Raw genomic sequence first — 27,500 nt, 5'->3', positions numbered from 1 at the left:
GAGAGAGACAGAGAGAGAGACAGAGAGAGAGAGAGAGAGAGAGAGAGAGAGAGAGACAGAGAGAGACAGAGAGAGAGAGAGAGAGAGAGAGAGAGAGAGAGAGGAGAGAGAGAGACAGAGAGAGAGAGAGAGAGAGAGAGAGAGAGAGAGAGAGAGCAGAATGAGTCCATACTGCCAGTAAGCCCAGTAATGATCTCCTGCAGCTCTCAACTCCAACTCAACTCCAGTCCAATCTAGTCTAGTCCACTGGGGCTGAAGCACTCTAAGAACAGATACATAATTATAACAGATACACTATTATAATTAGTACTGGGAAATATTAATCTCGGGGGTGATACAAATAAATTATTTTTATAATTTTTATAAAAGTTTTATCCTTGAGTGACAGCTGTAGAAATGTCATTCTATCCCCCCCACCATTTCCCATAGGGTGTGTGTCTGTGTGTGTGTGTGTGTGTGTGTGTGTGTGTGTGTGTGTGTGTGTGTGTGTGTGTGTGTGTGTGTGCGTGTGTGCGCGTGTACGTGCGTGTGCGTGCGTGTGTGTGTGTGTTGTGGCCGCCTGATGGGAGCACTGCTAATGAGACCTGAACTGTGTTGTTTCAGGGTACCTGGGCTATACCAGCGGCTTCTCTCTCAGCTGCATGGTCTTCTTCCTCATCGCGGTACGTACGTCCTTCTCCCTCAGCCCGAGACCTCCAGCCCTCGCTGTATATGTATCTAAAGTTTTCAATCTTCCATATCTTTACCTAGTTGTGTTTTAGTACCATTTCTGAGAGGGAATATCAACTGAATACCAGAGTTTTGTCTCATGACACCCACAACCCCCAACCCCCCCCCCCCCCCCACACACACACACACACACACACACACCACCACCATCATCACCTCTTTAGTATTCCCCACTATGTCCCCACATGGCTGTGGAGAGGTTTTTGTGCCCTGCAGTTTCAATTCAGACTGCATTGGTCTGTGTGCATTTCTCTGACCTAGATTTGGTTGTGTGTGTGTGTGTGTGTGTGTGTGTGTGTGTGTGTGTGTGTGTGTGTGTGTGTGTGTGTGTGTGTGTGTTTGTGCGTGTGCGTGCGTGCGTGTGTGTGTGTGTGTGTGTGTTTGTGCGTGTGCGTGCGTGCGTGTGTGTGTGTGTGTGTGCTCTAATCCATGCACGCTGCTCTCTCTCTCTGTCTCTCTCTCTCTCTCTCTCTCTCTGTCTCTCTCTCTCTCTCTCTCTCTCTCTCTCTCTCTCTCTGTCTGTCTCTCAGTCCCTGACACTGTGCCCTGCCTTATTTCCAGCCTTTATGTACTGTACTATGTATGCAAGCCGTGCCCTCTAGCCAACTCCTCTCTCCCCCCCCCTCCCGCAGGTCATCTATAAGAAGTTCAACCTCCTCTGTCCCTTTGTGGACTTTGTCTTTAACAGCACGGCCAGTGTGAACTTCAGTGCTGCGGCAGACCCAGGCGGGCTGGGAGTGGAAGACCCCGCCTGCGCTCCGAAAATGGTTAACATCAACTCACAGGTGGGCGAAGTCGGTGAAGAGTCAATACGGATCACACACTGTACTGACAGCCCGTTTGCTTTATGCTTGGTTGATTACACTCATCAGAGCCCAATACTCCAGAGGGGGAAAAAAAAAAGGCATGCTGGTTTGAAAATAAGCCACTTAGTATTCTCAAACTGACTCATTTTCTGTCTGGTTGTAGAGTAGAACTCTAGGATACGTCATGCCTTGGCGTGGTATCTCACACACACACACACACACACACACACACACACACACACACACACACACACACACACACACACACACACACACACACAGTTTGGTTATAAAGTTCCCTCTCTGTGGGCCAACTCTGGGGAAAGGGCCTGGCATGTCTGTGTCCTGTCTGACAGGCCTTCTCTGCTGCCATCACATCAGTACAGGGCTCTTCAAGTGGTTTATTAACTTGATTATTGTTAGTTCCTATCACTAGTTGAGTGATATCATTTTAATAGTGCTGACAGTAAAGAAAAGGTCCATATAACACTGCTTACTAGCAAAACATCAGGTAATCAAATTGAGTTCTTTATAGATGTTTTCTCGACTTTGTTTGCACCTTCAGTTACAATATCAGGTGTGTAGGTACTTTCATTACTAATAGTACTGGCAGCAACAGTATATTTGTAGGAGCGGAGGCTGGTGGAGGTAGAAATCGGAGGACGGGCTCCTTGTAATGCGTGGAATGGAATGAGGAATTTCTCAATTTCTCATTCCGTTCCATGCATTTACAATGAGCCAATTTCCTCCGATTTCTACCTCCACCAGCCTCCCCTGATGTGTAGTCAGTTATACACAACAGAACAGAGTATTGACTAATCTAGTAGTACCTGATGTGAACACAATCCTATTATGTTTCTGATCAGCATCCCTCAACCATGTGTGAGATTTGTCCTCGCTCAAGCTAGCTAGACCAATCCCTCGTGCTCAGCTAGCTGCTTACGGGATAGGCATTCTTAAGCGGTCTAAAGCTGGTCACTGGCCAGGTCCAAGTTAATCACAGGGAAACAATTAGCTCTCTGTCTGTGATGTGTGTCTGGAGCTGTAAATGGGCAGTAAAACATCAAGTCGGTGGTAAGACGTCTGGTGGTTGGCGCCGCTGTATCCATGGCGACCTCTCATTCTTTTTTTTTTTTTCTTTTTTTTTTTTTAACAGACGGCCTATACTATACCCATCCTGGCGTTTGCCTTTGTGTGCCACCCCGAGGTGCTGCCCATCTATACGGAGCTGAAGAAGTAGGTGCCCCGCCCCCACCCCCACCCCCACCCCCACACACCACTCCTCCCCCATTCCTTCCTGCCCCGCTCCCAGAATGCAATTCACTAACCCCTGCAGAGAGGAAAACCATGTTTGCTTTATTGCTTGGGCCCACTCATATGCTAGTGTCATATGCATGGCTTGTCTGATTTGGCATTGTGTCTTAGTTCGATCATCCTGCATTGAGTAACATGTCTCCTTAGATCAATCTCAAAGTAGAAAAAACAAAAAAAAAGAATAGCCCTAAAGCTTAAGCTGACATTTTAAGAGCAAGTGTGTGTTTCAAGTGGGTGCATTGGTGTGTGTTGGTCAGTGGAGGCTGGTGGAGGTGGTGTGTGTGTATGTGTGTGTGGATGTGTGTGGGTTTGGGTGTGACATCACATCGCAATATTCTCTGATTACAGCCCCACCAAGAAAAGGATGCAGCATGTGTCCAACATCTCCATTGCAGTCATGTACACCATGTACTTCCTGGCTGCTCTGTTTGGATACCTGACCTTCTATGGTGAGGCCTGCTCCCCTCCCATGTCATTAGAATGCTGTGTCTTTGTCTGTCTGTCTCTCTCTCTCTGTCTGTCTCTGTCTCTCTGTCTCTCTCTCTGTCTGTCTCTCTCTCTCTGTCTCTCTCTCTCTCTCTGTCTCTCTCTCTCTCTCTCTCTCTGTCTCTCTCTCTCTCTCTCTCTCTTTGTCTCTCTCTCTCTCTCTGTCTCTCTCTCTCTCTCTCTCTCTGTCTCTCTCTCTCTCTCTCTCTCTCTCTCTCTCTGTCTCTCTCTCTCTGTCTCTCTCTCTCTCTCTCTCACTCTCTCTCTCTCTCTCTCTCTCTCTCTCTCTCTCTGTCTCTCTCTCTCTCTCTCTTTTTGGGAACACTTTTTTTTAGACCTATAGATAGTAGCCACTCATTTATAACTCATTAGTTTACTTTGATTAAAAGGGTTGCCCAACATGCCCAATTAGGGTTGCCCAAACTCGCCCAATTAGTGCCTTCTTAAACACTTATAGGGTACAAATGAGGGCCTTATAAGTGTTCCCCATAATAAAGTGTTACCCTCTTTTTCTCCCTCACTCCCTCCCTCCCTCCCTCCCTCCATCTGAACTTCTTTACTGATGCTCCTGCGACCTCTGCTTGTCCTCTCTTTCTCTGGGCCGGTTTCCATGAGCTCCAGGCAGATGAAGGTCACTAACAAGCAAGCCACCCCTCATATCACTATCTTCCCCTCATTTGCATGGATAGAGCTCAAATTTTAGTCCCTTTTTCTCAGCTAGAATCAGATGGGAGGAGAGAACAGTCTGACTCAACGTGGCTTCAGCAGTTTTAGATCGAGGTGGAGCTGCACTGTGATATAACGACTCCCCCTAATGGTCACAGCTCGTATTGCAGCCGCTTGTTGCAATGTGCTGCTGCCATTATGGCACAGACATCAGCACACTTAGGGGCATGTAACCACTCACATTCTTATACCTTCTTATGCCAGCTGATGAGAAAAAAACACTGTTGTGAATGATTTATTATTATTATTTATGGATCCAGGTCATTTTTTTTAAGACAGACCTGGTCACCGGGGTGATGATAGATGTTGCACACTGTATCGGTGTATATGAGCTGTCTGTGGTCGTGGTGAAGAGAGTTTGTGGTGGGCGTCCTTCACTAAGCCCCTCCTCCTGTGTGTCCTCCTCCTATAGGGGAGGTGGAGCCGGAGCTGCTGCACACCTACAGCCGTGTTGACCCGTACGACACCCTGATCCTGTGTGTGCGTCTGGCCGTGCTCACCGCTGTCACACTCACTGTACCCATAGTGCTCTTCCCAGTGAGTCACCCCTTATCACACGTGTGTGTGCGTGTGTGTGTGTGTGTGTGTGTCTGTGTGTGTGTGTGTGTGTGTGTGTGTTTCTGTGTGTGTGTGTGCGTGTGTGTGTGTGTGTGTGTGTGTCTGTGTCTGTGTGTGTGTGTGTGTGTGTGTGTGTGTGTGTGTGTGTGTGTGTGTGTTACTGAACAACTTCTCTCTATTTCTCATCTCTAGGTGCGGAGGGCCATCCAGCAGATGCTGTTCCCCAACAAGACCTTCTGGTGGCCCCGCCACATCGCCATCGCTGTGACCCTTCTCTCCCTCATCAACATACTGGTCATCTTCGCCCCCAACATCCTGGGCATCTTCGGGATCATCGGTAGGTCCCCCCCTCTTTCGGGGAAAACTAAGGGTGACGTTGAACACGCCTGACGTTGAATTTCCGAAATTGGTTTGTTTAAGGTTAGGGTTAGGGTTAGGGTTAGAGTTAGGGTTAGTTCACCCAGAGGAAGAGTCTAGTCTGTTATAGGACAGGGAGTGGTTCTGATGGACAGGCCAGTGGAGGCTGGTGGAGGTAGAAATTGGAGCACGGGCTCATTGTAATGCATGGAATGGAATGAGAAATGGTATCAGTATCTCTGTACTCTCATGATGGTTCAGTTGGTTGGAGCACAATGCTTCCAACACAAGTTGTTGGTTTAATACTCACATACACCACATATACTGAACATAGACGTATGTGTTAAGTTTTGCTTTAAATTAAACCACCTGCTGAATTACCATATGGTCTCATCCATCTTATTAAGCAGCAATTTAACTTTTTCTTTTAGTGTTATCTTTTGAATAGAGATTGGGGTAATTTCCTTGTGTTTGCCCTCATTTACCTTTACAGTAAACTCAACAGCCTCGCAGATTAATGAGCTCAGCCTCTTTCATGTTACTGTAGGCCTTTGATCCCCTAAGCATTAAATCCTCAGCCAGTAATACTGTTCTTACAGTGACGGCTTTGGAGACATTTGGGGTGAAAAGCTCTTAAATCACCTCTGGAATGTATACTATAAACCTTAATCAAAGTCTTGTGACTTTTTTTCTTTTTTTTCTTTTAACATATGCCTTGGTTGAGCAGCTTATCGCCCCCCCACTGTGAGTTTTAGAAGTATAGTTGGGTGGACAGTAATCTCTTTAGTTCTCTTCAGACACCAATGACAGGGAGACAAATGACACTTTTTGGTGACTTTCATGACTCACTGACCGTAAGGTTCTGTGGAGCTGTCTGTCTGACGCAGTTGGTGTGTCTATGTGTGCGTGTGCGTGTGTGTGTCCGTGTATGTGTGCGTGTGTGTGTGTGTGTGTGCTTTCCTGTGTTCTCTCAGGTGCCACCTCCGCCCCGTGCCTCATCTTCATCTTCCCTGCTGTCTTCTACATCCGCATCGTACCCAGAGAAGAGGAACCCATGCACTCAAGACCCAAAATCCTGGTAAGGGATTTCCACAGCATTAGAGACCCCTGTCCTTTCTCACTCTGACACAGTACTATTACTTCATAAAATCTGTATTTACTCATGTATCCTTTATGGTAAAATGTATTCCATACAGTATGGACAGTTGGACAAGTCGGGTTTAGAGGGATGTTCCACTTTAAAAAAAAAAATGTTTTCCTGGTTTGGCCCTGACTTTGGCTGGAGTTGATTAGCCCAGACAGTTTTTAGTAACATATTTTGCTTCCTTCGATACTGATTAGTCATATTTTGAGCCCCAAAAGGCGCCTTCATTCTGGAAATATGCCCAAAACATCTTGCAGACACTCTAAACCAAATTATATTCTTATAGAATCCCCCTCTGAAGCCCAAAATATGATTACTTAGTATCTAAGGAAGCAGCGTATGCAACTCAAAACTGTATGGGCTAATTAACTACAGCCAAACCAGGAAAACATGTTAAAGAAGTGGAACATCCCTTTAATGTGCTCACTCCATTTGGTATTGAGCTTTCAACAACAATTATACAGAGAGACTGGCTGGACATAATGTGATACTATATTTAGATGCAGATTAATTGTATGCAGTCAGCCATTTGATTTATGTACTGACTTGAGTAATTCAATTTTAATGTCATGCCACTCTAATATCATAATTGCAATTCAAATTTTGACGCACCAACCCTAGACCTCAATAATGATGTTTTAATCACTTTGAGTGCATTTAACATGACAAGCTGAAACTCAGAGGAGCCATCAACTGTGCATTAACTAACTCTCTCTCTCTCTCTTTTCTCTCTTTCCCTCTCTCTCTCTCTCTCCCAGGCTGCCATTTTCGCTGGAATAGGCTTCCTGTTTATGATAATGAGTCTAAGCTTTATCATCATCGATTGGACGTCGGGGAGCAGCAAAGGCAGCAGTGGTCACTAGGCTCCACCTTCCACTGTTTTTGAGTTTTTAATATTGTAAATCTAAACCTGTATTGTATTTCTCTGTTGTTGTTTTGGATCTTGTTTTATAATAGAAGATCTCTTCCAATAGTAAATGTGGGTGTCACAGTGTCAGGAGGAAGTCGCTGCTCTCCGCTGGACTGGTTCTCAATCAAAGGACATGGAATTAAAGCCCCCCCCCCCCTCTCCTCCCCAACCCCTTGCCAAACAGTGGCCCAACAGAGGGCAAGGCCTAAAAACGTTCTGGGGCAGGATAGTGCATTCTAAGCTCATGGAGACTCAAGCTGGATCGCTGCATCTGCCACCACCTCCCCACCCCTCAGCTTGTCCCCCGGCCCCGACCCCATAACCTTCCATTTAGAATCCGTGAACCACAGCGAGAATCTTAACTGCCACATTGTAGAGAAAGATATACCCCATCCCGGTCGCTCTCTTCAGCGATATGGGAGAAGACGCAACAGATCGCGGAGGGGTGGACGGTTTCTTTTTTCATATCTTTTAGATCAAGCCGACTGTGTTAAGTTATTCATGTAATAATTAGGTCATGGCGAAATTCTGTGCAATAGATGAGGAAATGTGGCATTACAAAACTATTGGACAGAGGAGAGGTTACTGCGGCAACGCAGCCTCTTTTTTTTCCCGACTGGTCCGGTGTCCCGTGTTGCTGTTGTCACCCCCCCATTGGCCGTCCGTCTTCACGCTCCCTCACTCCTCAGAGATAGCAGAAGGACAGAACCGTAGAACACATATGCAACAGTACAGTATGTACAGAGTGGTGAGAATAATACTGCAATACAGTATAATAGATGCTATATATTTTTCATCATTTTTATTTGATAAAGACTCATAAGTTATATGGACCGTAGTAGAGTCTGTCTTTAGCTGTAGAGTCGGCGAGGCTATCGTATGATCCATTTCCTTGATACTCGGCACCGAGCCATATCAGAATAGCTTTCCAACGGTTCCAGGACTTTGTTCACGTTTCGACCACTGCTCTGATTTCTACGAAAGAAGGCAGGCCTGGCGACATGCTGCCTGTCTCCTCAGTGTGAGCGGTCAGGGGGGAGAGGATGCCACCACTTGATTCAGAAACTGTGTTCTGAGTGGTAGCTCACTGCTCTCCGCCTGGGTTGGTTGTTGTGTTGTTTCTGAACATTTACTGAAAGTAATCAGAGATAACCCAAAAATATGATAAAAAAAAAAGAAAAAAAAGAAAAACTCACAGGGTCACTTCATTCATTAAGTGGAGAATCAAGAGTGGCGTGTGTAAATATTGTTCTTTTCCAGGACAAGTGCGTGTTTGAGACGGGCTTGGTCCCTAACTGAAGTACGTTGTAGTGGCATGGTGCCATGGCACTGATGTCTCACTAACAGCCCTGCAAAGTAGATATAGATCATTAGCTATAGCACTTTTCAGCTGATAAGCACAAGCTCTTCCTATAGTCATTAATCAATTGACATGCAAACAATGAATTTGTTTAAGATACTCATCCATTTTCTAGATCTGATTTTGAAGGGACCGCCCTTTGTGATACTAATACCAATATCTCTGAAAAAATGTGTCTGAATCCTAGATAAATCCTATAATCCTATGTATGTTAAATCCTAAAAAGAGATGTATTTAAGGTCTAACATGGTACATGGATGTTTCCTCAAACTACTTGAAGTTCACTTTCCTGTACTCTTGTCTACCTAGTGTCCAGCGGCCATGTAATGATTTGAGTGTGGCATTGCTGCGTGTTCCTTTTCTGTACTCCAATATGGAGAGAACACAACTAATTCAGTGGATGTACTGTAAGGATCGTATGTGTCCGTGTAAGTGTTCTTTAAAAGAAAACATGGCTCAACTGTATTTGACTTGTGGTACTTACTTATATTGTAAAATCGATCAATGAATACATGGACCATCAGTGTAACTGAAAATGTTGATCTGTTATTAATCGATTGATGGGCCATTATTTTTTATAAGTGTTACACTCTTTTTTTTTTTTTTTAATTTTAGGCTTATGAACCTTATTGAATATTTCGCCACGGGTCACTGTTAGATTCAAAAGCCTGACGAAGAATCTTTTATCATCTTCAACAGTGTTGTCAGACATGAGTGGCATAGTTTCTCCGGTCTGTTTTGATACCCCCGTTTCTGCTTTGGGGGACTGGTGTTGAGTAGTTACTGTTGGTATATCCCCATTGTCCCCTGTCTCTATTGTTCGATTTTTTTGTGATACATTTTCAGATTCCACATTACAGTAAGTGCTGTAATATTGTATATGAGTATTGTATAACTGTTCTGTCAAACTTGGTTGTGAAGCACAACAGAACCCTCTTAATCATATTCTCAGAGAGTCTCTAGTCTGTGTGTGCCTGTATACAAGAGTCCTCAGTATCAGCCAATCAGCATTACCAACCTAGAACCTATTTACATAGGTTGGTTCATTTTTACCTACTAGATCAAGAAAAAACGGTTTAAAGTAATACTTGTAAACACTGTGTTTGTGTTATACTGGACACTGTCTGATCATGTCAGGTTGGCTGTATATGCTCCCATGTAGCGTCAGATAGTTCCAGGTGTTCTGTTCTCAGTAGAATATCAAACACGTACCATGTATTACCACCAGGGGGAGACATTATGAAAATGGTGGATACCTGTTGATACCTCTCACCCCCTGGTAACTGGGTCTCAAACAGTACTCATTTCCTTGTGTGATTTAATGACATTTGTATGAGTGAATAACAACTTGTATGAAATATTGACTTCAGCCAGCATTTATAAATAATGTATATAAATGTAAACCGTTTATATTCTATATGCATATCTAGTTTGTATAATGTAAATAGCAGGTACAGTTTTAGTCTGATTATTAAAAAGATAAATGTAATCATTTTTAAAGTGCTTTTAAACCCTTTTTGCCCTTCAATTTATGTCTTTATTTTTCTTGTATCTCAATATATTTGCATACATTGCTGGCAGTTATTGTACTGTGAACAATGTTACAATAAAAATAATGAAATAACATTATTTCTTAGATTTTTCATCATCACTTGATTTTGCCTCAACTATTTGACATTTGTACTAAACCTGTACCTCAGTAGAGACCATGATGCCTCTTACCCATAAAAAGCTGAAACTATGGTAGGTAATACTTACTAGAATAATTACTACATATACAAACACACAAACACACACACACACACACACACACACACACACACACACACACACACACACACACACACACACACACACACAGTACTGTACATATACACTATCTACACGGTGCTGTCCAATATTTCAGATTTGTCACTGTCAAATGATCAAAGTGTAGTGAAAGGTAGTGGGACCTACTGCAGTTTATGTGAAAACAACCACAAACTACAATGTCTGTACTGTATAAATTAACAATGACCTTGAATCACACTTGGGTAAGGTTCAAACAAATCACACGCTTGTCAACATCACTCTGCCAATCATTCAACAGCCCTGTGAGCCCCCTGCAAGTAGAATTCCACAATATTGTAACAGGTTATTTGTTCAGAAGACCATGGATTTGTACTTATTTGAGTTAGATCCTTTGTGTATTTTCTGGCTTGTAATATCTTGTTCCTGTCAAATATAATCAGTCAGAATACTCTAGGGGAACAATTCAAGGGAATTTTGACAAAGCATAGGCCATCAACAGAGCTCCGATGTAGAGTAATGGATGAACAATGATAGAATCCAGCACAAGAAGTTTGGTGCATTGGTGCAATAATGTTTTTCTTATTCTCTGTGTAATGCTAATAAGTGCATTAGAAATGTTCATCCAAATTAACTTTGAAAGCGGCCCTTGGGGATTAATAAAAGTGAGTTTCTAAATGAAAGTGTCATGTCGGTTGACAATGAGCCAACAGAGGCACGCTGCCACCTCTCTGAGCTGAGGAGAAATCTCACTTTCAGACACGGTATTTGGTTTGCGGAATGTGCTCAAGAAAGATTCATCTTTCAAGATTTAATCTCACACAGATTAAGCCAAATCCTGGATTGCTCTTTAGTGGCCAACCCTTATTGTCTTGTGGTTGTTAGCTCTATATTTAGTTCTGTGTCATGCTTGTATTATGCATAAACATACCAAACAAATCTGGAGCATTTGATCATCCTGACTCATTTACAAACTCATTGCCACAAGGGGACACTAAAGAGCCATGAGCAGAGTGTTTTTGAATCAAGCACCTGCACCGATGATGTACTACATTATTTTCACCAACAAGTCTCTAATGATTATCTTTTCGCTTATAGAAAAGCTATGGTATACTTTGACCTAGGCTACGATGGCTCAGGGCCCATATTCACCAAGCGTCTTAGCGCAGGAGCCTTTTAGATCAGGATGAATAAGATCATATGGACAGACCTGATCCTAGATCAGCACTACTACTCTGAGAAACTTTGTGAATACGGGCCCAAATCCTTAACATTTTTGATCTCTTAACATAATGAATTGGTCTTGTAACACACTGAAAGGTAAATAGTCTAGACTACCCTAAAGAAACAAAGGGGTCTGGCCTACAGGCAAGAACAGTAGGTAGAGGATGTATGCTCTACATGCTAATTTATAAATCAATGAATTTAAAATCCTATTCGAATAATTGAATAAAGTGAAGAAATAAAAAATCCTTGCATGTGTTATCCTCTGGGCTCTGTCTTTTTTTTACCGGTACCCTTTGAAGAACCCTTTTTTTGGTCTGGTGCCATGGAGAACCATATATATAGAAAGCCTACATGGAACCAAAAAGGGCTCTATATCACCTAAAAAAAAGCTTCTTCAATGTTGATTCAAGGTTCTTTCTTCTACTGTGACAGCTCGCTGAAGAACCCTTATTTCTAGGAGGGAATTCAGCACTACATTTCCCATGAAGCAAGCAGAGTGGGCGTTTTCCTAAAGGGCTGGCACTGTTGAGTTGGGAGGTGACAGACTGTCTTCGTTTGTCGGGCAGAGAAGGGAACTTCACAGCGACTACGGGTGTGGCTTTACGTGATCAATCTTTACGAAGGGAAAATAATGCATAACGGCACTCACGGACTGGACTAAATAGAAAACACGGAAAGAGGAGATAAAAAGAGCGACATCAACGTGGGTCGTACATATTGGTTCTATTGATATTGTCATAGGAATCCATCTGCTCCGTTTCCACAGCTGGAATACTTTTGGTGAAGTTCCGTGGCCCATTTTCTTGCGTTACCTGCGGTACAGGAACGTGAACTTGGCTGAGCTATCATCGAGACGTGCCCTCTAAAGAAGTTATTCCCCAAAGTTCGTGTCCTCGTAATGACAAGTCAATGACTTATCCGTTTTGCTTAGGATAGTATATGCCACTGGAATTGTAAGACGTTTGACTGGATTGGAGAATTTGTTGGAATATTTATAACATATATTTTAAAGGGAAGCATCTGGATAAGAACTGAATTGGAACTTGATTTGAAAAAAAAAATCACATCTGGGGTTCGTGGAGGACACACATTTGTAACTTCATCTTGTTTTCCAATCGCTCATTTCTCAAAGGGGAAGTTGCATATCTCATAACCTCTGGTCGGGGACGCTTTTATTTTTGAATAAAGGCTTCGAGGCATAGGCTCCAGTCGTCAAGACATTATTTTTTTTCTTTGTGATATTTTTCCCGAAAAGCAGCAGTCCTGAAGCGTGCACTTGGAACCATGGGGTGTACAGTGAGTCAGGAAGATAAAGCCGCGGCCGAGAGGTCCAAAATGATTGATAAAAACCTTATGAAGGATGGAGAGAAGGCGGCCAGAGAAGTGAAACTGCTCCTGCTGGGTACGTATCCCTCAACATTTCACCCCAGAGGTGTCCAAATCTAGATTCGCATCAACACAGTCGCTGTGATTGGAACAGTATATCCAGTTACTGCATGGAAGCTCGGTTGGCTTGAGATATTTTGTAGCAATGTTGCGAAAGGAACGGGTTGATATAGCTGGTGATGGCGTGGCAGCCCGCATGAAGTGGTGTTGGTAGAATGTAGTGTGAAGAATAGGAGCCTCTTTAAAAAAAAAAAAAAAAGGGTTCATGAGCCTTCCGAGAGGGTAATCAGAGCCAGTACAGTCTGAGCCCGCTACTGCTGCTGCTGCTGCCGCTGCTGCTGTCATGCGTCAGGTCATCTGGACTTCTCCAACGCAGCAATTCTCGCTACGAGGTTATGCGTCAGAGGAATGCCACAGCCACACCGTTGGAATTTCACAACTTTCCAAGTATTCAAAACATAAAACTTGCTGTCAAGTGTCAACACGCTAGACTGTTGATCAGATTTTTAAGTTGTACAATCGAAACAATGAATAGGCCTACACGACTGATGGCATGAGGTCTGGCCTTCTCTTAAAGCCATTTTCTACCACTATAATGGATTTTCCCCACACCTTCTCCAAATACAATATCAGTTAGCGCCTCCTTATCAATGTAAACCCTTGGTAGATAATGATTAATTGGGGCAACCGGCTGTGGCTTACAGATTTACTCTTTGTTGTTGTCTTAACAACATTTGCCCCAACTCACAACAGCCCATCTAGGGGCAATTACTGTGAACTTCATGGTTAATGGTTACCTGACTCATGTCATGTGGAAAGCTGGTCGACAGTCACTTTGGTGGTTGCTCTGTCAGGTGCTTCAGGGAATTCCAGTGCGGTCAGTCTCTGTTGTGAAGTCACTGTCATAAAGGTTATTCATTAACGTGTTTGTGTGTGTCTGTGCGCTGTCACATGCACTCGACCTTCCCCACTTCACGCAGCAGAGGACAGGTCACCATGTCAGAGGCTGATGGGAGAGTGGTTTGGTTACTCTCTTGTGTCATGGCTGTGGTCTTGGACACGTTTCAGACAGAGGTCGTGGCCAGTCTCTCTGCTCCCCGTGCTCTGCTCTGACTGTAGAGCCTCGCTTGCTGTGTACTTTGCCCTCGCCCTTCTCAACATTGTTTTGACAGAAACACAGAGCTCCTGTTGGGATTTTTCTTTATATGCTGGAGCCCAAACAGCAGGCTTTAGCCAAAACAAAATGAAAAGAGAAATAACTGTCAAATGGTGAGCCAAGAAAAGAAGCTTACTGCATGACAGAATGCTTCCTCACAACTAAGAGGTGAGGTAAGCGGGAATACTGACTTATTGTCTGCTTATAAACCGCAAGGCCCATTGTATTATTTTTGTTTGATTTCCCAGCTTTCAGCCAATCATCTCAAACTTGTATCGACCTGAAGAGAGATTAAGTAGAGAATGCTTCCTCAGTCAGAACTGAGAATTTATAAAGCAATTGGCAAATCCCATTGTATTCTTTTTTTGTTAATAATAATACATTTATTATACAGTTAATCACATGCCTCAACAAATATTCACCCTCTTCATTTAAGTTGTTGCACTTTAGATATGACCCTCCCCCATTAATTATGGGTTGATTGTGATTGACTCCCACAGGACCTGAGCTGCTGTGTCAGACATGGCCACACACACACACACACACACACACACACACACACACACACACACACACACACACACACACACACACACACACACACACACACACAGTACAAAGACGCCCAATGACAGGAGGATTCTGATGTACAATCATTCTCAGTGATGTGATGAGGTAGACACTGCCTATGGTATTGATACAGTATGCTCAGTTTAGGTCTGGCTAGCTTTATGCCTGGGATAGAGCACAACTCAATAGGAGTTGCTTCTGGAGTCAACATAAATTATTTCCAGGTTTCCCTATTGTGTATAGAAAGGGTTCCCCATTAACTTGTCAAAGGAATTACCCTACACTGCATTTTCCTGAAGCTCGGGGAAGTGAAAGTGGCCACTGTGCTGATGTGTTCTCAGTCTAGGGTCTGAAATGAGATTGCATGTTCCTCTAGCTGTGCCTCTGGTTTAAGGCGAAAAGAATAACATCCTATTTCAAGGCTTTCTGGCCTTGATTTCGTTGATTGAATAGAGCTCTTATTAAAGTGAGCCGCTATTGCATCTGTTCAAAAGGGAATTGTTTTAGAAGCAAGAGAATAAAGCCTAGTGTGCAGTTGAATTCTTGACACGTTATTATGCGAATTGTAAACTGATCGTGCAGCGGTGAGTGTGGAATACGTGTGACATCCTTTAAGAGGTGTTACATCACGCCTCCAAGATGCCCTCTTGCAGGCCTCACATCTGCTGTCTTTTCGGGAAAAAAAACCCTCCAGAACAGCTGAGAAAAGCCTTGCCGCCACCTTCTCCTCCTCCGAGTGACCAAAATCCTGCCTTTGAACAGATACGTCTCCTGAACTGTCACTCTCCCTCTCTCCTCTCTCCTCCCCGCCCCTCCCCTTCACCCCCCCCTCCCTCCCCCTCCCCCTCCCCCACCTCTCTCTCCTCTAAAGCAAACTCAGAGATTAGGAGGAGTGCTGTGGGGCTTAGTAGATGAAGGATGGACCCTGCTGCTATTTTGGGCCTGTGGCAGATATAAAGGAAATGAGGGATCTGTTTCTCCCAGAGCCGTGGTCAGGACCTTTGAGGGAGTAAAGCAGTAAAGGATAACCAGACACGTCAAACCGTACTTAAAAAACAACAACTCTGTTTTAGTCTCGGCTGTTACCAGTTGTTACAGAAAGAGGTTGCTTTGACTTTGAAGATAGCTATATTTCGCTCATTCATTCAAAAGCGTTGTAGTGTAACTAGACAGGGCGAGTTGTCTTGTGTTTTTTGTGGTGGTGTATAACCGCCATGCCACCTCCTCCCCAGAAGTCCCCACAGAAAGTCATTACTTAATGCAGCTGCATTCAGAGCTGCCTCTAAAAGCTAGTGTTTTAACAGGATGCACTCATTCAGTGACTTCCCTTCAGATTTAGAACTTTGATCGGCATTTAATCCCCTCCCCCCTCCAGCAACTTGAGCCTCAGTAAATTCCGTCACTCTCTCTGTTTATTTTTTTCTGTTCTTCGATTTTTCTAACCTCCCATTTTCAGTTCAGCTGGGATGGAAATTTCCCTTGGCAGCTTCCTCTCCCTTAACTGTGTGTGAGAGCGGCAGCTCGTCTGTGTTAAACATGCCTGTATAGTTCGCTGCCTTCTCACACACACACACACACACACACACACACACACACACACACACACACACACACACACACACACACACACACACACACACACACACACACACACACACTCTCTCACCCTTGCTCTCTTTCTATATATACACACAAAATCATTAGCTCACTAGCTATCCATTTAAAAAACAGACACATGCGTATGCATGTACAATATGGAGCCAGGGTGTTAATAGAGGTGTTATGGTGTTCAATAATGTGTGACAAATGTATTAACACACAGTAAGTGTGTGTATGTGTGTCTGTGTGAGTCTGTGTCTGTTCTCTGTGTCTGTAACATACGGTATATCAGAATTGAGGAAGCTGGTCTGAAAATGTATGCATCCTCTTTTCCTCCATAACTGTCTGCTTTGACAGGGACGAGGTGATAAAGGAAACCGGGAGAGAAACGAAGGGACAGCTTCTTCTTTTTTTTACGGGCCAGGAATGTTGATAATCAGTCTCAAGGGTCTATTTTCAGTAAGAAAAACAACTGATACAGTTTGGCAACTCTGTTATTTATTCTCATCGGGAATGAAAGGACTGTTGTTTCTTGGTGACATGATATAAAGTGCATGTAGTGTATTTGACTTTATGGTCACAATTTACGAGCTGCTTATGGCTACAATGTAGGGCTGGCTGGGATCCCATTGTGGAGCCTCTCATGGTCACAGATGACACAGCAGTACATGTTCATAGAACAATGCCCCTAAGAGTCCCAAAGTTAGGCTGATATACGGTATTGCCTGAGCTTGTTTTCAGTCATGGTCCTGGGCCATGTCGTTATAGCATGGGATGGGAAGGCCAGGCTAGGACCTTACATCACTCACTGCTCCTTTATTACAGTAAGGAGGGAAACAAACTAGTCTTGGTTTTCTGGAGTATGGACTATACTGATGTACAGTTATTTCTCTCTTCACCAGCTTTGGGCTCTCCTGACCGCAGATAGGACTGAAAACACATGACACCAAACCAACAACCGCTCGCTCTTCCTGTTTTTATTGCGCTTTTTACAGGTCATGGAGGCTGTGTGCCGTGAGAGGGCTGTCTGTCTCCTCTCACCCTCACTCTTCTCCCCGGATGTCCAGCCGAGGGCTGAGTCAGGAAGCAGTGACATGGATTGCTCTCTGTTCACAAGCTCCTTCTCCTGTGAGAGAATGGGGATTAACCCTAACTCTCTCCTGTGGGAAGGAGGAGGTGGACGTGGAAAAACAAACGGAAAACAACTTGACATTTTCCAGACTACCCAAGAAGTGCTTCTAAGGGCACAAAGAGGGTCAAAGTGGATAACGCCATTATAATGCAAAATATAGAGGGAATGTCCACTCCACATACCCTCCAAACACAGCTGAATTCTGGGCGTTACAGAAGTAGAACTGCTGGTGGGTGTGGTTGTGCCCTGCTGCTTAATGCTTGAACCCAGCAACCACAACAATGCTGTGAAATCAGACCTTGGCCATTCTTGTTTTCAGGAGCCAGTTGGGAGCTTTGAAATGTACCTAACACCAGGTTTGCCTCTAGCAAGGTCTGACCTGACCCAATCAGATAACCTGCTACTGTGTTGTAACTAATGGGGAGGCAATGGCCTTAAGGACATTTCTATGTACTTTTAAGAGCCTTGAGCACATACAGCATATCTGGGCAAACAGTAGATAAAAAGCACTGGGATTGAATGGTGAACCATAGAGTTCTGAGAGAAATTCCGGGACTGAATTCAGGGACAGAATTACTTGGAAATCTATTCATTCTGCAAGGAAAGTAGTCTTCTCACTAAATTGCTCGAAAGAAAAATTGTCACAAAACCAGTCTATTACTTTGAATCCTCTCATCAACAGCGGTAAGGACAACTCAAGACACGTCTCTCAATACCACTGCAGTTAATGCAATTGGTGTTTGAAATATGCCCTGCCATACAGAAATCAATACTAGCTAACTGCTTCACTGTTCAAACTGAGCTATGGGTAGATTTCCCCTGTACCCGACCACTACTGTATTCCACAGTTATCACTGTTAAAATGCTGCAGGAGGCAAGTACAGTCTAAAACACCTACCTCTCCTTTTGTGTGTGTGGATGTGTGTTTTTGTGTGTGTGTGTGTGTGTGTGTGTGTGTGCGTGCGTGCGTGTGTGTGTTTTCTGTCCCTGGGAGAATAAAGAAGGAAGCCGAACAACGCTGGATAAGATGTTTACTCAGCTAACTCAATTAGAACTTAAGAGCTTTGACACATCTGCACTGGCAATTTTCTCCTGCGGCTTTTTGGAGGGCAAAGCGGAACTTGCCTTTATTTCTCTTAAATGCTTTGATTGAGCCTCTTACACAGACCTGGGCCCAGCGCACTCAGTATTGATCACAGTGAGAGGGCCGTTATTGACCCACCTACCTCTGGTGAAAGCCATCAAATGGAGCAGATGAGAGATTGAAACCTGAGAAAAGGCCACTCCGTTAGTATGCTTAGAATAGAGTGCTTCAGCCTAAACAGCATCATGGTCGCCAGCAAGAGAAAGGTTTTACACACATCGAAAAATAGTCACAGGAGCAGGAGAAAAATAGCCAGCCTCTCGTTGACCTTAAGCTACAGTCCGCTCTTGGCTTGTTCTGGGTGTTTTTTTTTGTTATATTTTTATCTCGTCACTATTTTGAAAAAACAAAACAAAAAAAACAACTGCTTCTCAGTCAGACCTGACTCTCCTTCTACCAGTCCTCTCTCTCCTAAGTTATAATTCAGGGGCAGCTGAATTTATTTTAAATAATTTATTTAGAAAGCATTATTTTGTTACTCCACTAAAAGAATGAGGTTGAATGTTGTTTTAGTCCTACACACTGGAACCGTATGAAAGTACTCTGAGTTGTTATGGAGTAGAGATGTCATTATGAGGAAGACTACATGAGGAGACATGTTCTATAGCTACCTGATTTCCTGTGAGATTGCTGCTGCTGCTACTCTAGGTTATTCCCACTCATTAAAGCTGGGGTAGTTTTGTGGGCGCGTGGATAATTACAGTACACTGATTACACAGAACAGGGTTTCTCTTGGGGATCAGAGTCAGACTGACCCGTTCCACTGACGTAAACAAACCTGACCCTGTCTGTCTGTCTGGCTGAACATCCTGTAATTACTGGGAGAGCTTTAATGATAAAGAGCTGCTCCTGCAGACACTAGGTCTCACAATGTCCACTGGGACCACGGAGCTCCATCCCCATCCACCCTGCTCCAACAGCACTGATAACACAGCACCATACTCAATCTCCTCATCTCTCCCCCCCCCTCCCCCCCCTCCACTCTTCCTCCTCCTCTCCTCCCTGCCACCTCTACAGTAGAGTACAGTACAGTACAGCATATCCCCACTACTTTCCACTGTTTTATAACAGTACAAGAATAACATGGTGAATATTTCAGTTGAAAAAAAAGGGGGCCAGTCAGCCCATCTGGGCTTGGCTTTGATCTTTGTTTCTGAAGGTGTGTGTCTGAAGCTGCTGAGTTGGGCTGGGCTTGGCTCTGGGCTCCTCTGGTCTGGTCTGGTCTGGTCTGGTCTGGTCTGGTCTGGTCTGGTCTGGCCAGGCCAGGCCACTCACTGGGGTGTGAGATGGTGTGTGAGGCGAGGGCTCATTTGGCTGTGCCCTTTACCTCTGATAGTTAGGCATGTGTGGGAGAGGGGAAGTAGGCACTGCTGCAGGGTGGCCTGCAGACAAGCCTGCACAGAGATGCAGGAACTGTTGAGTAATTGCAAGAGTGTGTGTGTGTGTGTGTGAGCGTGTGTCAGGAGGTGTGAGCGTGTGAGAGAGAGAGAGAGACAGAGAGAGAGAGAAAGAGAGAGAGAGAGAATGAGAGAGGCAGAGAGAGAGGCAGAGAGAAGCAAAGCAAAAGCCAGCACAGATTTTTGCTCAGGCCTTTGGCAACATCTATCAACGCCTTGCTTCGCTCCCTCGTTCTGCCACTCTAATGTCCCCAGGTAGAGAGCAGCCTTTGTCTGCTCCAGACGTGTCTCTCACACCAGCACGACCCTGGAAATTCATGGACCACTCGCCATGTTTTGCCAACGGCTCGGAAACCATTGTATTCCAAGCACACGACCCCTTTTGCATCACCGCAAATGTCAAAGCGTACCTCGTCAGATTGTTTACATGTTCAGGTTGTCCTGTCGGGGGGGGGCGGGGGGCGGGGGGGGGGGATTGCGCTCTCTCTGAATGTGCATCAGTGTCATCAAACACACATGCAGCATTACACTCACCACCTTCTCCCACCTCTACCCCCCCCCCCCCCCCACCCCCAGCCCATCTTCTGCTTCATTATACTTCACTTCACCTCCTCCCCTCATTGGGTTATCATCATGAAGAGAGAGGGAGAGAGGGAGAGAGAAAGAGAGAGAGAGAGAGAGAGAGAGAGGCAGGCGCTAATGTGCTCCTGGGTTCCCCTGGGGTCAGAACACACTCTGAGCTGTAAATAGGAGTGGGACTCAGCCCACGTAATGTATGTTGTGTTGCTGCAAAATGTCAAGCCTGTATTCTCCCACCAAGAGAAAATAGCTACGACATATAATCTCTCTCTATATATATATATATATATATATATTGCCAGTGGGGTGAACCCACCTTTTTATTTACAGTAGGTGACCCACCTATTCTATCCATGGTGTTCAGGGTGTTTACCACCTGTTCTATCCATGGTGTTCAGGGTGTTTACCCCCCTATTCTATCCATGGTGTTCAGGGTTTACCACCTGTTCTATCCATGGTGTTCAGGGTTTACCCCCCTACTCTATCCATGGTGTTCAGGGTGTTTACCCCACTATTCTATCCATGGTGTTCAGGGTGTTTACCCCACTATTCTATCCATGGTGTTCAGGGTGTTTACCCCACTATTCTATCCATGGTGTTCAGGGTGTTTACCACCTGTTTTATACATCCCTGCCCAGCGCCCTCAGGAACCCAAACCTCGTGAAGAAGAATGGGCAAAGGCCAGAGTAAGGAAAGAGAGGATGGGGGGGGGGTGAGAGGAGGAAAGAAGGGAAGAGAGGGGAGGGGAGGAAAGAAGAGAGGGAGAGGATGGGAGGGGAGAGGATGGGAGGGGAAAGGAGAGGATGAGAGAGTCTTGTCTGTGCGGTGAGGTCACCGAGCACACGTTTAGCCCGGGCCTGGGGACTGAGCACAGCAGGGCGGTGTGTGTTATCAGCAGGGTGGCTTTGCCAAACCGCAGAATTCACAGCTGCTCATTGTTCACAGCTCAGCTTTAATCTGATCTCCTCAAGTGTCTTATTTTCCCCCCTCCAATACGATTAACCAGAGGCCTTTAATTTGTGTGTGTTTGTGTGTGTGTGTGTGTATGTGTGTGTGTCTGTTTGTCTCTGTGTGTGTGAGTGTGTCTGTGTGTCTGTGTGTGTGTGTCTGTGTCTGTGTGTGCATGTGTGTGTGTGTGTGTGTGTGTGTGTGTGTGTCAAAAAGTGTGAGAGAGAGAGAGAGAGAGAGAGAGAGGCTGACTTTTGAAGGGAGATTTTTTTTTCTTCATTTTTTTTTCTTTTGAAAAAATGAAAGAGCCCAGACACTCTCCAACTTTAGATTACCTCTCAACATTTCTGTTCTGGATTTGACTTGTGAAGGCTCGTCTGACTGTGTCTCGCCTGTAATGTTCTTTTTCCGTTCCTCCGTCGGTGTCTGATACGGTGCTGTCTTCTCCTCTGCGTGGTGGAGAGATCAAGCCAACCTGTCTGAAAGCAGACGGAAGAAAGAGGGGGCGACACTCTCCCGCAGAAGCAGGGTGGGGCTGCTGCTGATAATTATAATCACTGTCCTGATTCTGACACACACACCTACGCACGCACCCACGCACGCACCGCACACACAGACACACAAACATACACATACACAGACACAGACACACATACAGTACACACACTTTCCTATTTCCTAGCAGTTAATCTGATGTCAAAGAACTTTACTCACACCCAAACCCCCCCGCCCCCCGGCAACTATGGTAATTTAGACCTCTTTCCAAGGTCACTGACCATGACTATGCGTTTTTTTTACCTCCCAGAGTCTGTTCTCATAAACATATTTATTACAGTCCGTACCCTTAGATGTTCTCCTCCAATGGCTTTTTGAGAAGGAAATCAAAAAGTGGAGGACGGAACAGAGGACGTGAGGAAAGGAGTTTGAGAAAGGGCCGTAGTATACGGCGAGAGAGATGTATCTATCAGTGGAGGCTGGTGGGGGTAGACATCGGAGGACGGGCTCATTGTATTTGCTGTAAGTCGCTTTGGATAAAGGTGTCTGCTCAATGGCATAAATGTCATTTACATTACATTTATTCCATTCCTCATTCCATTCCATGCATACAATGAGCCCGTCCTCCGATATCTACCTCCACCAGCCTCCACTGGTGCCAGGAGCAGATAGAGATCCACCTGTCTGGCTGTATACGATCTATCACCTACCACTGAAGCCCTTACACAGCTCAGCTCTAGCCTATGTGAAGGTGACTGATGGTGGGAATAGCTGCGGTGTCACACTGAGGTATGTCTGAGTCACCCCCCTGGGGGCACCGCCCCCCCCCCCAAGGTGTTAACGTTGTGACAGCTGGACCTTCAAGACTGTAATTGAAAGGTCAATTTGTTGTGATAGTATTGCCTGGCTGCCTTGGCTGCCTCACCAGCCCTGGCTATCCAATGTCTGACAACTGTACAAATATAGATCCAGGAGGATTCATAGATAACCTGACCTAACCTCTCCTGGCTGATGTTCTCCTTTGGTGAAGAGGAAATTCAAGCATGTCTTGGAGGACAATGGAAATGGATAAAAAAAAAAAAAAGCTTCTTTGTTGTCCAAAAACCAGTGCGTTTTGGTGTGTAGCCTTCATCAGGGTTTTTGTACGATAAAGAAGCCTTTTTAAAAAAAAATTTTTATCCGGTTTTCATTGTCCTCCCAAGAGTTGTGGAGTGCCCTCTTTCACCTCAGTTTGATCTGCAATTCATGAGCCTTGGTTTTGGAGAGCGAGACGGTGGCGGCGTTGTCCTTTAACGACCTCTAGTTTTCTACGCTTTCTTCGGTGTAGCAGTGTGTTGTGCTGCATGTTGTTTCTCACAGAGATGCCAGGGCTCCAGTTGTAACCTCTTTTCAGACTTCTGGTTCACTCATAGCAGAGAAGAACAGCTGCAGCCAGCTAAGAGACTGACACTGTGAAACCCTCTGTGCTCTGGCCAGTGTCTCGCTCCCTCCCTCCCTCCCTCCCTCCCTCCTTCCCTTCCTCCCCCCCCCCTCCCTCCCTCCCTCCCTCCCTGTGTTAAACTCATTCTCTATGTACACCTCCTGCCAGATGACTTCATCATTATAAATACTCCCAGAAGGCTCAAATAGGCTTCAAGAAATCGATTTAGGGGCACAAAATTTGACTTTTGGTTGAAATTAAATATGGGTTTTCCTGCTGGGAAATTGCTTTCTACATCAAGACATTCTGTTCACCTTCCAAAACCAATCAAAGCCCTCCACATACAGTGTGAATTAAGATCCTCCCTGGATACTGACAGATTTCATGGTCGTAGAGTAAGACAGGCACATATGGAGAAGAAATTAAGCCTCAAAGCATCGTTTTGCATGAACAAGCCTTCTCCGCTCATTTGCTCTTTTGGTTTTTCCCAGACTCAGTTACTCATCAAGGTAACTCTTAATTAAGGTTGTTCAAATAATTTCCCGGGGCAGATTTGGATAAGAAAACTCTCTACGATATTACCTAAACGTTAATCTCTAGCAAACTTCTTCTTTTTCCTTTTTTTTTTTGAAATGGGGTTATCTTCTCAGTTGTCAAGCTGAAATATACCACCCTCACATCTTCTTTTTCCTTTTTTTGCTGTTCCCACTAGAGATTTTCAGGCTAGCCCTAACTGGTCTGACTTTCTTCCTCTGTTTGAAATTGTTGTTGCTGTGTTACAGATGGAATGATGTCATTTCCTGTTTCAACCCCTCACCCTCATCTCCCACTTCCTCTTTCGGCTGGCTGCAGTAACAACTAAAACAGAAGTAGATGCTGTTCCTTTGTTCGGCTGGTGCAGGAAGCTAGCCCACCCATCCTGTGTCAGTAGGCTGAGCTTAGCTAGGGCTACAAGCTGGGTACCCCAGGCTGACACAACTACATCTGTGCTTGGTCAATGACTAAGTCTGCTCGGAATAAGAGAAGTGTTTCTGTGCTCTTCCGTGGTTAACTATTAAGTGGTTAAGTCCCACAGGTTCAAAACAACCCTCCTTTTGCTCTCTCATTCTTTCTTTTTTTCTCCCCCTTTTTTTCCCTCTTTCTCATACACACACACACACACACACACACACACACACACACACACACACACACACACACACACACACACAAATACACACACACACACACACATATGCTGTCCTTTCTGTGTGACCCCTGTCTGTCTGCCTCATTGCCAGTGTTGATATGTGTGTGTGTGTTCATTACTTAAGGTCAGTGGCTAGGCCACACAGCTGGGTAAACTCATTGACTTGTGCTTTGCTAAACTGTTGACCCCAGAGAGCAGAGAGAGCTGCTCGCCTCTGGCCTGTTCACTTTAATTGTTTCTCTGTGTCCAAGTGGCTATGAAGCATGTCATTCATCAACAGGGCTGTATGTACTGTACAGAAGCACACCATAGAATACTGGAGTCATTTGTGTGATTGCTTTACCAGAACATTCCATTGAGCTCTGCATATGAAGAGATGAAGAGCACAGGGAGAGGCTGGGGGGGGGGGGGGGGGGGGGGGGGGGGGGTAGACATTGGAGGATGGGCTCCTTGTAATGCATGGAATGGAATGAGGAATGTTATCAAACATATCTCCTGTTGGTCTGATTCCAAGTCATCTTTTTAAAGAAGGTTCCAGCCTCCCTTGGAAGAGCAAGGTTTCCTGGAAGTGACAGTATTTCACATGTGAGACGTTGTAGACTGACATGTCTTATCCTCATAATTGAGACCCAGTCTTGGTTCTTGGTCTAACCCCCCCCCCCCCCCCCCCCACCCCCCCCCCCCAGGCTATTCATGGTTTTGGAAAGAATGTAGGACCATAGTGAGTTTTTGTAGATCGGTGTGCTGTTTTGTTTTCCACCCCATAAAAGCAGCTCCTAAAACAGCAGGCCTGTGTGTGAGGCCCCTCTACTGGGCTCACTGGCCCATTTGGCCCAGTCTGGGGTGTGCTGTGCTCAAACAGGTGTGTGTTTGTGTGTGTGTGTGTGTGTGTGTGTGTGTGTGTGTGTGTGTGTGTGTGTGTGTCTGTGTCTGTGTCTGTGCGTGTGTCTGTGTGTGTGTGTGTGTGTGTGTGTGAGGCAAAAATGTGGGGGGTGGGTGACAGATGTGAGCGATCCAGAGAGTTAAAACTCCTCCACGCATTCCATGGTCAGCGGAGTTTGGCTTGAACTGGACTCCCAATGACTTCATAGTCAGGAGCTGCATCTGGCCTCCAGCAGCAAGAAAGCACAAGTACCTCCATAGTTACTGTAGGGTTGTGAGTGAGGCGCCTGTGCCTGTTGTGTTTCTTCAGGGCACACAGAGCAGTGTGAAGAGAGAGGAGGTTGATTGGTCATGGCTGTTGGAAACACTTGCGGTACATTCACTGACATGTCAAAGAGCACCGTGTCAAGCCAGCACAAAAACATTGTTGTTCTGCTTTGGACACACACATATATATGTATACACACACACACACACACACACACACACACACACACACACACACACACACACACACACACACACACACATATACCCAAACACACATGTACCCAAACACACATTATGTTGCTGAGATTATTTTGCCAGAAGTGAATGTGAGTGTGGTGGAGAGGGGTTTAAGAGGAAATGCTGATGGTGTGTGTGTTGTTACCTGAGGTTTTGTGGAGTGAGGACAGGCAGAGAAAAGGCCTGACGCTGCTTTTTTGTTTTTCAATAGTGCCGCTATCGACCAGGATTATTTGTCCTTCCCAGGAAGGCTTTAATCAGACGAGCTGGCAAGCAGGAAGCTGCAGCCACAGCAGCTGTGTGTGTGTGTGTGTGTGTGTGTGTGTGTGTGTGTGTGTGTGTGTGTGTGTGTGTGTGTGTGTGTGTGTGTGTGTGTGTGTGTGTGTGTGTGAGTGTGTGTGAGTGTGTGTGTGAGTGTGAGTGTGTGTGTGTGTTCTCGCTTGTGTGTGTGTGTGTTCTCACTTGTGTGTGTGTGTGTGTGTGTGTGTGTGTGCGCGTGTGCGCACGCGCATGGGTGTGTATGTATTTTGACCTTTGGAGGTGTGTGTGCTCGTAAAACGAGGAGGGAAGAGAGGGTCGTAGAGGGTCAATTCTTTGATCTCTCCTCCCCCTCCCCTCCCCTCTAGCCTTAACTGCAGCCCCACCCCAAACCGCCCCCATGCCCTGGAACCAGGAGGGCCCCTGTCCTTTTAGTGTCGTCCGAGCTTCAACAGAAACCTAATGCACCTCTCATTAGCCATGGATATGAGATGAAACAGTCAGAAAACCCCCCTGGAGAGAATGACTCTGAGCACAGATAGCTGGATATTCACAGTTCAAGTCCATTGAAATGTAACCCACACTGTACGCCATAAAAGCCATTTTACGGCTCCGCTACGAGTTCTTTCCTGTTAAAGGAGCTGTTCTCTGGTGTGGACTCTGACCACAGGACTAGTTTTGACCCTTTTATCCAGATGTGGAAGTATCAGAAAATGAGTACAACAACAACAACCATGGCATTTCTCTCTCTCCCTCTTTCTTTCTCTCTCTCTCTCTCTCTCTCTCTCTCTCTCTCTCTCTCTCTCTCTCTCTCTCTTCCTGCTTTAGGAGTCCAACAGTCACTCCTGGCGTGGTAGTAAAAATGTGGAGTCATCCCTGGCTCGGGGGCGTTAGGAAAGCTCAAATGGTAATATGTATGTTACGTAATAGGCTCATCCTCGTTATGAGGACATTCTTTCCCAAGGAAAGTAGAGGTCAAGGTAGTTAGAAAGGATGTGTGTGTGTGTGTGTGTGTGTGTGTGTGTGTGTGTGTGTGTGTGTGTCTTAATCATAGTAATTACACTGTGTGTGAGTGTGAGTGTGAGTGTGAGTGTGAGTGTGCCTGTGTGTGTGTGTGTGTGTGTCTCTAAAAGGTCTCCTGGTGCCGTAAGAGCAACCTGTGTGTGTCACTGTGCAGAGCGAGACCGCTACTTTTACAGTGTCGTTTGTGTACCGCAGCTGCTGCAAACTGCCATTACTGCAGCCTGGGCAGGGTAATTGGGATAATTGCACAGTGAAGCGTGGCCTTCGCCATTTGCCCTGCTCCTGCACTGTGCTGGCTGGTAAGGAACGCTGTGTACCGTGGAGGCACACACACACACACACACACACACACACACACACACACACCACACAGGTGTTTATACTATTTTCTAATGATTCACACATTGCCA

The 27,500-nt window shown here is 45.3% G+C and overlaps 2 protein-coding genes across 3 annotated transcripts in view; both read left to right on the top strand.

The window, feature by feature from the left end:
• LOC310803974 (sodium-coupled neutral amino acid transporter 3-like) overlaps positions 1-10,041 on the top strand; it is a 36,368-nt gene extending 26,327 nt beyond the window's left edge. For both annotated transcript variants that reach the window (XM_083669010.1, XM_083669011.1), the window contains 8 exons: positions 604-662; positions 1,362-1,514; positions 2,692-2,771; positions 3,198-3,298; positions 4,474-4,598; positions 4,812-4,956; positions 5,951-6,054; positions 6,879-10,041. In XM_083669010.1, the coding sequence (XP_083525136.1) occupies positions 604-662; positions 1,362-1,514; positions 2,692-2,771; positions 3,198-3,298; positions 4,474-4,598; positions 4,812-4,956; positions 5,951-6,054; positions 6,879-6,983 (872 nt within the window). In that variant the 3' untranslated portion in view covers positions 6,984-10,041. The remainder of the gene's footprint in view (positions 1-603; positions 663-1,361; positions 1,515-2,691; positions 2,772-3,197; positions 3,299-4,473; positions 4,599-4,811; positions 4,957-5,950; positions 6,055-6,878) is intronic.
• Positions 10,042-11,952: 1,911 nt separating this feature from the next.
• LOC310803267 (guanine nucleotide-binding protein G(i) subunit alpha-2-like) overlaps positions 11,953-27,500 on the top strand; it is a 64,758-nt gene continuing 49,210 nt past the window's right edge. The window contains exon 1 of the mRNA XM_083667977.1: positions 11,953-12,807. Coding sequence (XP_083524103.1) covers positions 12,690-12,807 — 118 coding nt within the window. The 5' untranslated portion in view covers positions 11,953-12,689. The remainder of the gene's footprint in view (positions 12,808-27,500) is intronic.

Source organism: Argentina silus, assembly GCF_951799395.1.
Source record: "Argentina silus genome assembly, chromosome: 4".
NCBI classification, from domain to species: domain Eukaryota; kingdom Metazoa; phylum Chordata; class Actinopteri; order Argentiniformes; family Argentinidae; genus Argentina; species Argentina silus.
Note: the sequence above shows the minus strand (reverse complement) of the source record. Positions and strands in the feature narration are given on the sequence as shown.